The 15,338-nt window shown below is 39.8% G+C and overlaps 1 protein-coding gene across 1 annotated transcript; it reads left to right on the top strand.

Annotated features, from left to right (window-relative positions):
• Positions 1 to 4,011: 4,011 nt before the first annotated feature.
• LOC120064587 (homeobox protein Hox-C13a-like) lies at positions 4,012 to 8,347 on the top strand. The gene is made up of 2 exons (XM_039015180.1): positions 4,012 to 4,672; positions 8,088 to 8,347. The coding sequence occupies exons 1-2, from the start codon at positions 4,012 to 4,014 to the stop codon at positions 8,345 to 8,347; spliced, it is 921 nt and encodes a 306-aa protein (XP_038871108.1).
• Positions 8,348 to 15,338: the final 6,991 nt, after the last annotated feature.

Here is a 15,338-nt window from a genome sequence, read left to right as displayed (position 1 = left end):
TTTTTTTTTAACTCCTTTTTGTGAACATTACCAATTTGTCAATGTACGATTTCTCTTAAATTACGATAGATAAATGGCTGGTTCTTTTTTTCCTGACACCGTATGCTTATGTACTTTGACGTGAAGCGGTCAAATTAGCACCCTACTTTGCGTTTTTGACCTTTAATCCCAGAAAAATGGCCATAACTCAAAAAGCGTTGAGGCCTCGACGCCATCTTGTTCGGGGCCAACTGTCCATTACGCCAAACCTACGCTCACCAAGTTTCGTCTTCGAAATAAGTTTAGGAGAAAAGGCCACGTGCATTTGCAATGTGCTTGTGCATTTGCAATATGATTTATTTTCCCTCTGGTGGGAATTTCCGAGACTGCGGAAAAATGACCAAAATTTTTTATTTTTATAAAACGGAAACCGAACGTCCGAGAGATTTCGTTTGATGACTTCCTGAAAGATCTCTCCCCCGCGCACGGCCCGACGCGTCCGCGAATTTTAGAAACGTTGCAGGACGTCTAGTAAGGGACCGTACATTTGCAATGTGGCGTTTCTCACTAACCATATGGCGAGTGCTAAAATGTTCCCTTAAGGTATGGAAGGGCCTTGGAAAGGCCATAAGTGTAAGCCAACATAATTCATTATTTTACATTAACATGTAATACATGCATTATGAAGAAAATGGTGTAATTTAGGCTCCACGAAATATGAAATGGGTTATGAAGAAAATCGTGTATGGTTGCCTACATGACAAAAAGGCGTTCTGATTACAAGTGCACCAGTATCCAAAGTATTAAGCGAAATCAAGCACAGAAAACAGCATTGGCATTAATAAAACAATATTTCCCACGAATTAAGTCGCACGTAAATGTGCGTCTTTTCTCAAAAATTCTGTTCAGCAAGTCTAAAACAGTACATATAGGCATACAACGACACATTTTAAAACATGGTTAAACAAAGACAACATTTCTGTATATTCATGACGTTGAATTAGCCATTAAGAAGAACAAAAATGAAATATAGACTATCGCGTCTATATGGTTGTTGCAAAGGCTTGTGTGTCGCCTACTGGTTAAATTCGTGTCTTTTCGCACGAATTAAGTAGCACAGAAATTCGTGTATTTTCGCACGAATTAAGTAGCACAGAAATTCGTGTATTTTCAAACGAATTGAAACACCCCAAAAATGCACAAAAACGCACGAAATCTGCTGAAATACATTTTGTACATATATGCGCGAATTGAATGTGAGACTGTGTTGGCCTTTCAAGTCGTGAATTTTGAATCAAAAAATGGTGGCTTAGACTTTTAACATCCATGGATAAAGAAAAACACTTTTAAGTGTATCTTCCCGAAATACAACGTGTACCTATAGCCTTAAAGATGGCAGATTTGTGTTACACTGTATCTTACAACTTTTACATTTTACTTATAAAATATAGACACATTTCCGCTATATACCTAGGCCTACTGCTTGTAATTTAAAAGACATCCCCATGTGTTCATCATATAGAATTAGTTAGCCGGTTGATTTTGTCGCATTTTTGCTGATAATGGAAATGCGATTATATTGTGTGTAGGCCTAATAGGCCTATGTGATCACAAAAACGGTTAAAGAGACTTGTTTTGTTTAGCCCTCTACCCAGATGTTGTTTCCATGATAGCTAAATGTTTGGTTTGATGTAGACTATGGCGAGACAGGACTGTTCCGTCCAGATTTTGTTTTCTGAAACTGGCTACTCGGAAGCGTCATTTGATGGCTCTCCTAATTGGAACGAGTTTACACTTAAGCTCCACAATGCCGGTGTGAAGTTAATTCTTGCCTGTCTAGACTTATTACGACAGTGTTTGTCCGCGTTCCCTACCTTGACCTTGGACTTCCTTGTGTCTGCCATTTTTGAATGAATGGTCAATATTTGTGAGTAGCTCCGCTGGCCGATATGAGTTCCTATTTCCTGGGACAAACTGAAGAGTTAGTCCAACGATTTTATTCGCTTCAATTCCAATAGCCTAGTCCAGGGTTCTCCAACCATGTTCCTGGAGAGCTACCATCCTGTAGGTTTTCGCTCCAACCCTAATCTAGCACATCTGATTCTAATAATTAGCTGGTCGATACGCTGAATCAGGTTAGTTACAACTGAGATTGTAGAGAGAACCTGCAGGAGGGTAGCTCTCCAGGAAAAGGGTTGGAGAGCCCTGGTAGGCTGTGGTTTGTTTCATGTTGCTTTTGACACAGCGCCCATACCTGGTGCATTCAGCTATACAGGACTGCCTCATGACCACCATGGTGTCCTTCTTGTGTTGTACTTAAGCTAACTGGGATTTTAGATGGGCTTAAATAATCACAATTTTTGTGTTTATAGTGCGACTGAAACTTCACGAAACACGTTCTCGCCCAGTACATACACGCCCCCAAAACACTATTCTTAGAATATAGCAATATCCTACATTTTTGGCAAAAATAGGCCTACATTTTAACTATGTTTAGCACATCGTCTATGCAATTATTACTAAACCTGAAATGTAAGGCATTATAGTTGGTCAATAATTTATTGTCCGATTAAATCATTTGAGTACAGGTGCAAGCATGGGCGCAAGACCAAGGCCTTGCGTCCCTAACACAGATTCTTGACTCAGATGACAAAAACGGCCAATACACATCTTTATTGTTCATTAGCCTATACTGGAGAAAATAATACATTCTGTTAGATTGAAGAATATGCATGGACCACTACTTAGGAGAAAACGTTCATGTTATATTAGAGAATATGCATATTTAGGAGGGGTGGATAGTCTGTAGCCTATGTTTTTCATATTTTCAGTTTTGCCAAAATTGCACCGCAATTTATGTTTAATAACCCCAAATTATAAAGACCAAGCAGTTGCATGTCTCAACAAACCACTATTTCCGAGTATCCAACCGCCATAAGGATACGAGCAAAACAAAGTGGTTTCTCTGTGCCGTAGAGAAAAGTTTTATTTTATATTTAATACCTTTATTATTTCCATTGTTAGTTTCTTGTGTCAAATGTATTTGCCTATTGTTTGAGATAGTGGTAGGCCTACATTAACGCAAATAAGCCTACCAATCATTATTAGATTCAAACAAACATGTCTTAGAATTTGGAAAAATGAAAAATGTCAGTCAAGTTAAATAAATGTAGCTGTCATTACGCATTGAGAATTATCAGAAGGTTTCAGACAGGCCTATCTACCATTGACAGAGCCTACGACGAGAAACATAATTTCCTACCAAAAGTCCTATAAATTACAATCCCATTTTGAAGGGTGGTGTGTTATGCTGCACTCTACATCTTCTGGTAAGATTAGACATTTTGAGTAAATCGACTGTTATTTAATGTCATATACTACATTTAAAAGGTCCCACAGCCAACAAACTCAGGTTCTCTTTACAGACATTGTAACTTTTAAAACGCAAACGTAGCCTATCCTTTCGCTGATGGTTGCTAAATGTTGTATTTCAAAACATTAGACTATAAGTGATGTACCTTAGCCTAGTTGATTACATCAGAATATTGTTTAACCAAAATACGCCCAACAAGCCTAATCTTTACCTTATCAAGAACCGAAAATACTCACACGTATCTAAATAGTATCACTGGCCCGGCGAATTGTTCAACATCGCCAACGTTATGTGGTTTAGATTAAATACTTTTCCGTTTTGTAAAATATGAAGATTATGGCCTCTTCCACCTTCAAACTGTTGAGCATGTTTTACGTCCCCTTTAAGGATACTTGCCTCTGACAACCCAAGCCAATGAGAGTATCCGCTGGACTTTGCAATCAAGAAACAAACACCAGTGGTGGTTTAAAGGGATGAGCCACTCGCCCCCACCCCTAGCACACTCTCGTGTCGGTCTCGTTATTGTATCACGTGTCGGCGGATCTAGGGTCTCAATAATGAACTGGACACTTGGGTATTGCGCATGCGTAAAATGTGCTTGGAGATGAGGTGTCAGTCTTGGAGTAGTCGACTTTTAAAAAGCTTCGGCAACCCGTGATATGACGACTTCGCTGGTTCTGCATCCACGCTGGGCGGACACCTTAATGTACGTATATGAAAAAAGCCCGAATGAAAATAATCAGAATAAAAACCAATCAATGGAGGGACTAGGCGGGAATTGTTCTGCTACTCACTGCAGGGAACTGATCTCGCACTCAGCGCTGGGACGACACTCCGGCAGCCTAAACCACCAGGGTTCTGTGTACTCGGACATACCGTCCCAGGACACAGGGCGACATTGCTCCGCTACCCAGACTTCCTCTAGCACCACCCTGGGTTATGGCTACCCGTTCGGAAGCCCTTATTACGGTTGTCGATTGTCACACTCGCACAACGTTAACTTGCAGCAGAAGCCATGCTCTTACCACCCTGCCGAGAAGTATACAGAACCAAGCGCGGCACTGCCCACGGAAGAGCTGTCAGGCAGGGCAAAGGAGTTCGCCTTTTACCCGAGTTTTGCCAGTTCATACCAGACTGTCCCAGGTTACTTGGACGTGTCTGTGGTTCCCGGTATCAGTGCGCACCCGGAACCGAGACATGATACTTTGATTCCCATGGATGGATATCAGCACTGGGCTCTATCTAATGGCTGGGACGGACAGGTGTACTGTTCTAAAGAGCAAACACACTCAACACATCTCTGGAAATCTCCATTCCCAGGTATGAAAACCTTTTCACTTTTATTAAAATGCATGGTTCATGTAATGTTTTATAATACCAGTGGTTTTTACGTTTCACACTTGTTAGTGTTACCTGCACTGCACTAAGACGAACAGGACCAAAAGTGTGTGTGTGCGCGCGCGCAGTGTTTCCCCTATTTTCATTTAGCAGTGGTTAGCCCACCGTTGCTAAATTGTTGCCACCCCTGCAAAAAATGTCATAAAAAAATGTGTATATATATACATTTTTTTGCAGGGGTGGCAACAATTTAGTAACGTTGGGCTACCACTGTATACATATCTCTCTAAGAAAGGATCGACATTTCATGACATACATTTGCTTTTATTTATTCATTTAAAACCCGTTTCCTTTGTATAGCCTTGTTATATAAAACAGCTTATGACTATAACGCACTTGAAGTGCATGATATCACAGGGTAGTGAGAGTGTTTGTTTATGTTCGTCTTTGCGTTCAATTCCGGAGAAGAGGCCAATACCTTTGAATTTATAGTCGCTACAATGAGGTTTATGGATTGGAGCAGGGCACTGTTGCCCTCCCAGATAAAATAACAGATATTTGCTCATTGCAGTAAATATAGTCATAACAGGGAGTGGTGCCTTGAAGCTCGCGATTTTTACGCCTTGCGTTTATTCTCAATTTGCTATTGCGAGCACAGTTGTTTTCAGTTTTTTTCGTGAATATTTCAAATTCAATGCCAAATCAATGGTAATCAAGGGCGACTCCATATAGGATCGGTGAGGTGTGTGTGAGAGAGAGAAAGAGAGAGGGGTAAATCAATTATTCATAGACTATGAATGCGTTGAGTCAATTCATAGAAATATGCATTTTCAGTTTTGTTTCCATTTTATAAGTAGCCTTAGAAACCTTTCATGTATAAATTGTCTAGTTCAACCGAATTGATCCGTTAGTTATGTGGTGACACTCCGTTATATAAACAGCAGAGAGACAAGTAGGCCGATTGCCACTTGAATAGCACATTCAATTTCTGAATACTACCTTGTTGACGAATAGCTCAGATTGATTGGCTTATCATTCACAATCTAGTAAAAAGTTGACACATATGACATTTGGAGCTTGTATTACCACTTGTCGTAGGCCAATACAGTGAATAGCCTATTGTAATATAATGTAGTATTGGGGCTATATGCCCATAACACAGAATAGACTTACTGTGTTTGAACAGTCAAACATTTTCATATAGACTGTACAGTTTTATTTTGTATTGTCCTTGGTTCGACTGACCAATTAACCATTCATAATGTTGTTCATGACCTCGTTAAAATAGTCCTTTATATAATCTCTGCTGTCGATGCGCTCTTAAATGAAACCCTCTGAAATAAAACTCAGTGAATGAATAAATAGGCTATAATAGGACTGTTAACAAACCAAACTAATGAGCACAACCCATCCGTATGATCAAATGAATAGGATGTGATGTCTTCTATTACATCAATTGAAGCTGCATTCAAGTTTAAAATCAGGGGCCATTAATATAGATAGGATTAGCTGCCCAGCCTATTCCCAACCTATTACAAGTGACATTACAAACTGGGTGGTTCGAGCCCTGAATTCTGATTGGCTGACCGCCATGGTACTGTATATCAGACCGTGTACCATGTGTATGACAAAACATTTATTTTTACTGCTCTAATTACATTGGTAACCAGTTTACAATAGCAAAAAGGCACCGCGGGTGTTTGTGGTATATTGCTAATATACCAAATCTAAGGGCTGTATCCAGGCTCTACGCGTTCTGTCATGCATAAGAACAGCCCTTGGCCTTGGTATATATCACATATACCACACCCGAGGTGCCTTCAGATTATTAAGGCTTAATATTCGCAGTGTTTTTCGCAGTCAGTATGCCAATTTCATTTTTATGCATAGGTTACATATCTATGTTTGGACTAAATGGTCATCATGGTGTGCCTAGCCAGCAGGTCGCCGTGATACAAGTCAGTATTAGACATACATCCATGTCTGAGGACTTCAGGAGATGGGCTTGGCAAGGCCGAAGTCATTTAAACATTTAGATAATACGTTATATATACAAAAGTATGTGGACACCCCTTAAAATTAGTGGATTCAGCTATTTCAGCCACACCTGTTGCTGACAGGGGTATAAAATCGAGCACACAGCCATGCAATATCCATAGACAAACATTGGCAGTAGAATGGCCATTGCTGAACAGCTCAGTGACTTTCAACGTGGCACCATCATAGGATGCCATCTTTCCAAAAACTCAATTTGTCACATTTCTGCACTGCTAGAGCTGCCGTGGTCAACTGTAAGTGCTTTTATTGTGAAGTGGAAACGTCTAGGAGCAACAACGGCTCAGCTGCGAAGTGGTAGGTCACACAAGCTCACAGAATGGGACCACTGAGTGCTGAAGCGCGTAGCACAGAAAAAATATTCTGTTCTCAGTTGCAACACTAACTACAGAGTTCCAAACTGCCTCTAGAAGCAACGTCAGGACAATAGCTGTTCATCGGGAGCTTCATAAAATTGGTTTCCATGGCCGAGCAGCTGCACACAAGCCTAAGGTCACCATACGCAATGCCAAGCATCGGCTGGAGTGGTGGAAAGCTCGTCACCATTGGACTCTGGAACAGTGGAAACGCGTTCTCTGGAGTGATGAACCACGCTTCACCATCTGGCAATCCGACGGATTAATCTAGGTTTGGCGGATGCCAGGAGAAAGCTACCTGCCTCAATGTATAGTGCCAACTGTAAAGTTTGGTGGAAGAGGAATAATGGTCTGGTGCGGTTTGTCATGGTTCGGGCTAGTTCCCCTTAGTTCCAGTGAATGGAAATATTGCTACAGCATGCAATGACATTCTAGATGATTCTGTGCTTCCAACTTTGTGGCAACAGTTTGGGGAAGGCCCTTTCCTGTTTCAACATGACAATGCCCCCGTGCACAAAGTGAGATCCATACAAAAATGGTTTGTCGAGATTGGTGTGGAAGAACTTGATTGGCCTGCACAGAGCCCTGGCCTCAACCCTATGAACACATTTGAGATGAATTTGAATGCCAACTGCGATCCAGGTCCACATACTTTTGGTCATGAAGTGTATATTTTGATATAACTATACCATAATGACTGCAATCTAACCGTAGCCTACCTCAAATATGTAGGCCCATCTTAATAAAGTAGCCTATAGCCTAGCCCTGCCCAGCCCAATCTACGGGGACCATGAACTTCACAAAATGCAATGATTTTAAATGCAATGCATCAGAATCCAGTGCAGGGTGCTTTCACATTGTTCTGCCTGTAATAAAATCAAGTAAAAAACTATATTTCCAATAGTTTCTTCTCATTTTCAAATGTAGGCTAACAGTCGTTGTTTTCTCGGCCTTCCTTTCAGTGTGTTATGCCCTTCTTTTCTCAGATGTCGTGCCTTTGCAACCAGAGGTCAGCAGCTACAGACGAGGCCGCAAAAAGCGAGTTCCTTACACCAAGATCCAGCTGAAGGAACTAGAGAAAGAGTACGCAGCCAGCAAGTTCATCACCAAAGACAAGAGACGTCGAATATCTGCCACTTCAAATCTCTCCGAACGCCAGGTCACCATCTGGTTCCAGAACCGGCGGGTGAAGGAGAAAAAATTTGTCTGTAAATCTAAATCAAGCTCTCACATGCATGCCACTTGATTCAGTCCAATCTCACTGGCATGACAACTCAAATACTTTTTATCACAGAAACGCTCGATATTTATATCGACAGAATTCTCACCTATGATGCATTGCGAAACACAAACTTAATCTCACCTCCCTATTTGGACATAAACTGGGGGAAAATACAGAAGATTAAATGAAAACTGGTTGGAACGAACGATCACATCCTTACAGGAGCATCGAAAGCAATACCAGCATTGTTGGTATAGCCTCAGACCTAAATTACAAACTTTTGTGCCTGATAAAGTAAACTGAGGTCTTTGGGGATTTCATACAGTTATCTTGTTCAGACATTTTCAGGTATTGGACGCATCAAGACTGAAAACTCACTTTTCAATGATATTGTATATGGCCATTTTAGTTTGATCCCACGGGATTGAGCAAGGTTACTATTGTCTATTGTACAGTGCCATGCATATTTAATTAAAAGTTGTCTCGTGTGACGGGTTGTAAATTGCTACAGACTATTTTATGGTTCTCATATTTTGATCATTTTTGTCAGTGAAGGATATGTCTCTGTAATGCAACTGGAATGATTGTAATCAGTATAAGAATATTAAAAAGTATTGCATATTCATGCAGAATCTTTTGCCATTTGGTTTGTATAGTGAGTTAGGTCTTATAGCATTCGGGCTGTGCATTCCGATTGTACGACGTTTTATTCCTTTTATTTGGTGCAGTATTTGAACTGTGTGGTGCTCGATCGAAATGTACTCAATGGAAACATGTTTCATAAATAAATAAATATACCGATCAAACAAGATCAAATGGATCTGTTTTCTATAGAATCTGTTTTCTATTTTATCGACATGACCCTCTATCTGAACCCGTCTCCCACTTATCAGGTTTTATCGCTTAATGTCTACTCTGGGTTGTGGTGCCAGGAAAATGACCTCTCACTCAACGTCAACAAAACTAAGGAGATGATCGTGGACTTCAGGAAACAGCAGAGGGAGCACCCCCCTATCCACATCGATGGGACCGCAGTGGAGAAGGTGGAAAGCTTTAAGTTCCTTGGCGTACACATCACTGACAAACTGAAATGGTCCACCAACACAGACAGCCTGGTGAAGAAGGCGCAACAGCGCCTCTTTAACCTCAGGTGGCTAAAGAAATATGGCTTAACCCCTAAAACCCTCACAAACTTTTACAGATGCATAATTGAGAGAATCCTGTCGGGCTCTATCACCGCTTGGTACGTCAATTGTATCGCCCACAACCGCAAAGCTCTCCAGAAGGTGGTGCGGTCTGCCCAACTCATTACCGGGGGCAAACTTCCCGACCTCCTGGACACCTACAGCACCCGATGCCATAAGAAGGCCAAAAAGATCATCAAGGACATCAACCACCCGAGCCACTGCCTGTTCACCCCGCTATCATCCAGAAGGCGAGGTCAGTACAGGTGCATCAAAGCTGGGACCGAAAAACAGCTTCTATCTCAAGGCCATCGGGCTGCTAAACAGCCATCACTAGCACATCAGGGGCGGCTGCCTGTAGACATAGATTAGGAATCACTGGCCACTTTTAGAAATGGATCACTAGCCACTTTAATAATGTTCCGTATCTAGCATTACTCATCTCATATGTATAAACCGCACTCCACAATATTCTACGGTATCTTAGTCGCTTTTAAATTGTGTTTACATATTGCATCACCCATTTCATATGTATATACTGTATTGTATTCTGGACTACACCACTGACTGTTAAACAGCCATCTCCAGCACGTCAGAGGCTGCTGCCTATAGACATAGATTAGGAATCACTGGCCACTGTCTCCGTATCTTGCATTACTCTGGGGCGGCAGGTAGCCTAGTGGTTAGAGCGTTGGACTAGTAACTGAAAGGTTGCAACATCAAATCCTCGAGCTGACAAGGTAAAAATCTGTCGTTCTGTCCCTGAACAAGGCAAGGCACTGTTCATAGGCCGTATCTTAGTCACTTTCGTTGTTTGTAGATATTGCATCGCCCATCTCATATGTATATTCTGTACACTATGCTATACTATTCAACCAGTGTGTGTCAGTTGGTGAAGACATCAGACAAAGATAGATATAATCAAAATGTATGTATCTTAGTCCAATACTGTATATATATTCTTAATCCATTCCTTACTTAGATGTACGTGTATTTTGGGTATATGTTGTGAAACTGTTAGATATCACTTGTTAGATATTACTGCACTGTCGGAGCTAGAAGCACAAGCATTTCGCTACACCCGGAATAACATCTGCTAAAATGACCAATCAATTTTGATTCGATTTGATTTCGATTTGATTCTATTCTATCTTTGTCTGAGGTCTTCACCAACTGACACACACTGGTTGAATCAACGTGGTTTCTATGTAATTTCAATGAAATTACGTGGAACCAACGTGGAATTGACGTTGAATTGCGCATTGACAATTAGTTGGTGCATGAGAGATAAGACTGTATGCGCAAATGTTGTGCAAATCAGAAAAGCATTTGAACTTTTGTTGAGATACCAAATTATGGACCACAATCCAAAAAAAGGAAATAATAACCTATGTTGATATTCTAGTAATGTTCTTATTTGGTAAATAAACCACAGTCCAACCTCAAATGTTCAAGTGGAATCTTTAATAAAAGTGCCGAAAGTTGGCCACAGCCTAATTTGATAACATTATCTCTTTGAACTTGCATGCAACCAGCTTCACTGACGTTAAGCATGGCTACTCCTGGACTAAATGGTTAAGAACCCCTCAACTGAAAAAGGATCCATGACTATGGTTTAGATTCCAGAATGATTACGCAATCCAGACTTTGTCCTCATCATATCATTTTAATTCTGCTTTCAAGACCAAAAAGTCGATCTACTTGAGGACCAGCTGATACAAATGAACCTCCTTACTATCTCAATTCGATATTGGAAGATTATCATGCCAAATAAATCACTTTCAAAACTGGGTTTAGTCGGTCTATAGGTTAAGTGAAAATATCTCAGTGAAAACTAAAACTACATATTCTGAATACGATTCTGTCAAAATGGAATGATAGGCTAGGTATTTTGTCGAAAGAAGAATTGTCTGTGTAGATTATTAACAAAACGTTTAGTCAGTAGCCTAAAAAAAATCTGTTATGTCGCTTGGCTGTTTCAGTTTTTAGTCTCCACAGCAACGTGATTAATTAATTAATTCAAATGGCATTAACTAATTTGAGATTATCATATGACTCTTATAGCCTACATTTGTAATATTATAATATATTATCTAAAGCCTATATATACCTATGTAGACTACATTTTATTTTATTTAAATTCGACAAATGGAAATGTCACACAGTTTTGAAACAATCGGTGAATAAATTGATAATATTTTTGAGGAAATTGTCCTTTTACGCACGCGTTTAGTTGTGCGTAAAAAAAGTAACCCTCGTGTAGCATGTATTCCTTGAATACGGTGCATTTTACCCTAAAACATGTTAGGCTATAATTTCTTCATCAACATTCAAAAATGATTTTACAGGTTCAAAATAATCCATATTTCAACTCTATTATCTTGCATCTGTGTCTCAAATGCACTTTTTTTGCGGAAAACGTTTAGTGAACATGCGAGCCCACCATTTCAAAATGAAGGTGTAAACGGATACGGAGCTAATAGTTGCGTGCGAAGACTGCATGAAGCATCTCCTATCTGAATTGACAGATCCTAATGGTTTAATTTTTAAATCTCAACTAAATACTCTATAGGCCTACGTGATAGTGCTTTTGGCATATTGGTAAGATTGCTTGTGGATGACGTGTGATTAGAGCACATAAAATAATCATAAGTTTTTGGGCTTGTATCGTACCCTGGAATGCAACTGCGGAGCTCCTCGTCTTTTGTGTCTGTACGTCACTTCTTGGCTACCCTTGACCATGACTATGCAGTCACTTTGACCTTGACATAACAACAGCTTGTGCATAGCAAACAAGGGAAGGTTGTGCTTCCTTTCTCTGGTGGGATGGATGGTGGGCACCGGCCTCGCGGTTTGTTTGCAAGGCAATAGAATGATTGTTCTACTCTAGACAGGTTATCGCTAGCATTCCATAAAATAATTTACTGTCAATGCTTATTTGATATCATCCCCAAAGTATAGCCATTTTAATCCGTTTCTGTCGTTCATTTATATTTATTATTCTTAGTATGTTTCCTTATTTTCTGCCTGACGGTTTTACAGAATAATCTCGCCCCGGTCTCCAGACCTTAAATGATACAGCACACTTACACAGTCATCATAGGGAGTGTGTGGTATTTTGAGCATGTATAACAGTCATCATAGGGAGTGTGTGGTATTTTGAGCATGTATAACAGTCATCATAGGGAGTGTGTGGTATTTTGAGCATGTATAACAGTCGTCATAGGGAGTGTGTGGTATTTTGAGCATGTATAACAGTCGTCATAGGGAGTGTGTGGTATTTTGAGCATGTATAACAGTCATCATAGGGAGTGTGTGGTATTTTGAGCATGTAAACAGTCGTCATAGGGAGTGTGTGGTATTTTGAGCATGTATAACAGTCGTCATAGGGAGTGTGTGGTATTTTGAGCATGTATAACAGTCGTCATAGGGAGTGTGTGGTATTTTGAGCATGTATAACAGTCGTCATAGGGAGTGTGTGGTATTTTGAGCATGTATAACAGTCATCATAGGGAGTGTGTGGTATTTTGAGCATGTATAACAGTCATCATAGGGAGTGTGTGGTATTTTGAGCATGTATAACAGTCATCATAGGGAGTGTGTGGTATTTTGAGCATGTATAACAGTCATCATAGGGAGTGTGTGGTATTTTGAGCATGTATAACAGTCATCATAGGGAGTGTGTGGTATTTTGAGCATGTAAACAGTCGTCATAGGGAGTGTGTGGTATTTTGAGCATGTATAACAGTCGTCATAGGGAGTGTGTGGTATTTTGAGCATGTATAACAGTCGTCATAGGGAGTGTGTGGTATTTTGAGCATGTATAACAGTCGTCATAGGGAGTGTGTGGTATTTTGAGCATGTATAACAGTCGTCATAGGGAGTGTGTGGTATTTTGAGCATGTATAACAGTCGTCATAGGGAGTGTGTGGTATTTTGAGCATGTATAACAGGTAGACAGACCATTGACTTCTTGCAAGTCCATCAGGTTTGACACTGACAAGTTTGAGCTGTAGCGTTCTTTTCAAATCGAGATTTAAGGTGTGCTCCTTGCGATGAGCTGTGCATCTGCCTTAAAGGAAAACAGACGTGGTCATGAACTCATTTTGAAGGTATGTAGGTTGTTTTTATACCTTGAGTTCACATAGATGTACAGAACTGTATGGCTATATCAAGAGTGTATACATGCCCCGTTTCAGATTTAGGACTTCAATAATAGGAAAGAGAATAGCGGCATGAGATTTGTCCTCATAAGATTTAACGTTATTTATTTATGTGTGCTTCACACCTATGGTCGTATTTTTGCATGTGGGTTGTGCAGTAGCCCAAAGTTATGAACTATCACTCATTTTGCTTACACAATTTCATGAAGTAGCCTAGATAGCACTGGTAGAAAACAACCTTAAAGGTTCTGTAATAGGAGTAGCATGTTTTAGTGAAGACAGGCAGCTTCGAAACAAATTGGTTTGTTATTTTGTTTCATTTGAAATAGCAAGAAAAAACTATTTTATTGGAATATATTGCGAGAATTGTACAGTCATAGGCCTATGGAGGCGTTTAGAGCACACTTTTGATAGACTGTACATATTGGAATAGCACGGCCTAATTCTTGCTTGGTTTCGATGACTGCTCTTATAAGACCAAATATCTGAAAATCTACAAATTCATTTCTAGAATGGAAATAATTTGAAACAGTTGTTGAACAAATGGCAAACATTTTAAATAAATAGTGAGCCTTTTGCGCACGTGTTTATTTGTGTGTAAGTAGCATTCACTTATCCAATTAAATATAATACAATGTGGATTATATTTTCAGTTTAGCTTTTTAAGGTTTAGGCCCATGCATTACGTTTCTGAGCTGTGGGCCAATCTGTATTCCTTAGACCATCTGTAGTTCCAATTTCACATTTCGGTATATCGAAAAATTTGAAATGGCTTTTGACAAATATCACTTTGTTATGTCTCGATAAACCACGTAGTTGAGCTGCTTGTTTACAATTAAAATCACTGGGCCTCTAGACCGTAATACTGTATTATTTTGTCTCACTTGTAGCCTGCCTACGTTTGAACAGTGTTCCTAAACTAAAAAGTTCACAATGTAGCTCGTTTTTGGATAACATCTTAAAATATTAGGCTATATTTCTTTGTTGAATATCTTGTCACATTCTGTCTTCGGTTTTATGTTTTATAATTTACATAATTTACTTTTTGTCCACTCGTGAGTCAATATCTTAAATTAGAACCGTGGGGCTTTCATGGTCAGTCGACCAGAGTTTAGGCCGGAGTATGAGTGAGTGAATATATTCTGTCCTGAGTGGGCATGCTGAACTGAGAAGGAGGATGACAGCCTCTGGTGGTGGATGGATGGAAATTTCAGGAAGTAGTGGATGGATTAACCCTTTGCAGTACATAGGTGAGCAGAATTGGAAGAACAACATTGTCACGTTTTAGTTGTTTTTATCAAAAGATTTGTCTTAATGATCTGAGATTTTATTACGTATTGCCTTACTCTAATCCAAACAACCACCTCAACCACCCACCCAGAAATGTTTCGTTTTTATCAATTGTAGTTGAAAGTAGTAGTCTAATTAATATTTTTTTGAATTTAGGTTTTTATAGCATGTGCCATGTTGCATGATTTAAAGCTAGTTTGTCAGCCAGAAGAACTGCCTTTATCCTGAACAGCTGAACTGTGTTCGAGTTGACATTGCATCAGCAAAAGCTGCAGCCGTTCCTTTCAGATGACGCATTCACACGCAGGGAAATTACATATTGTAACATATTATGGCAGATGTTTATTTTAAGCAAAAATTCTTGGCGCGAAATATGAT

Source organism: Salvelinus namaycush, chromosome 20 (genome assembly GCF_016432855.1).
Source record: "Salvelinus namaycush isolate Seneca chromosome 20, SaNama_1.0, whole genome shotgun sequence".
NCBI classification, from domain to species: Eukaryota; Metazoa; Chordata; class Actinopteri; order Salmoniformes; family Salmonidae; genus Salvelinus; species Salvelinus namaycush.
This window is presented reverse-complemented; position numbering and strand designations above follow the sequence as displayed.

What these genes read in the sequence shown, in the direction of transcription:
- LOC120064587 (XM_039015180.1), top strand. Translation starts at nt 4,012, where the DNA reads ATGACGACTTCGCTGGTTCTGCATCCACGCTGGGCGGACACCTTAATG. An exon ending in CTGGAAATCTCCATTCCCAG is followed by an intron (nt 4,673 to 8,087) that starts GTATGAAAACCT and finishes TTCTTTTCTCAG; the next exon opens with ATGTCGTGCCTTTGCAACCA.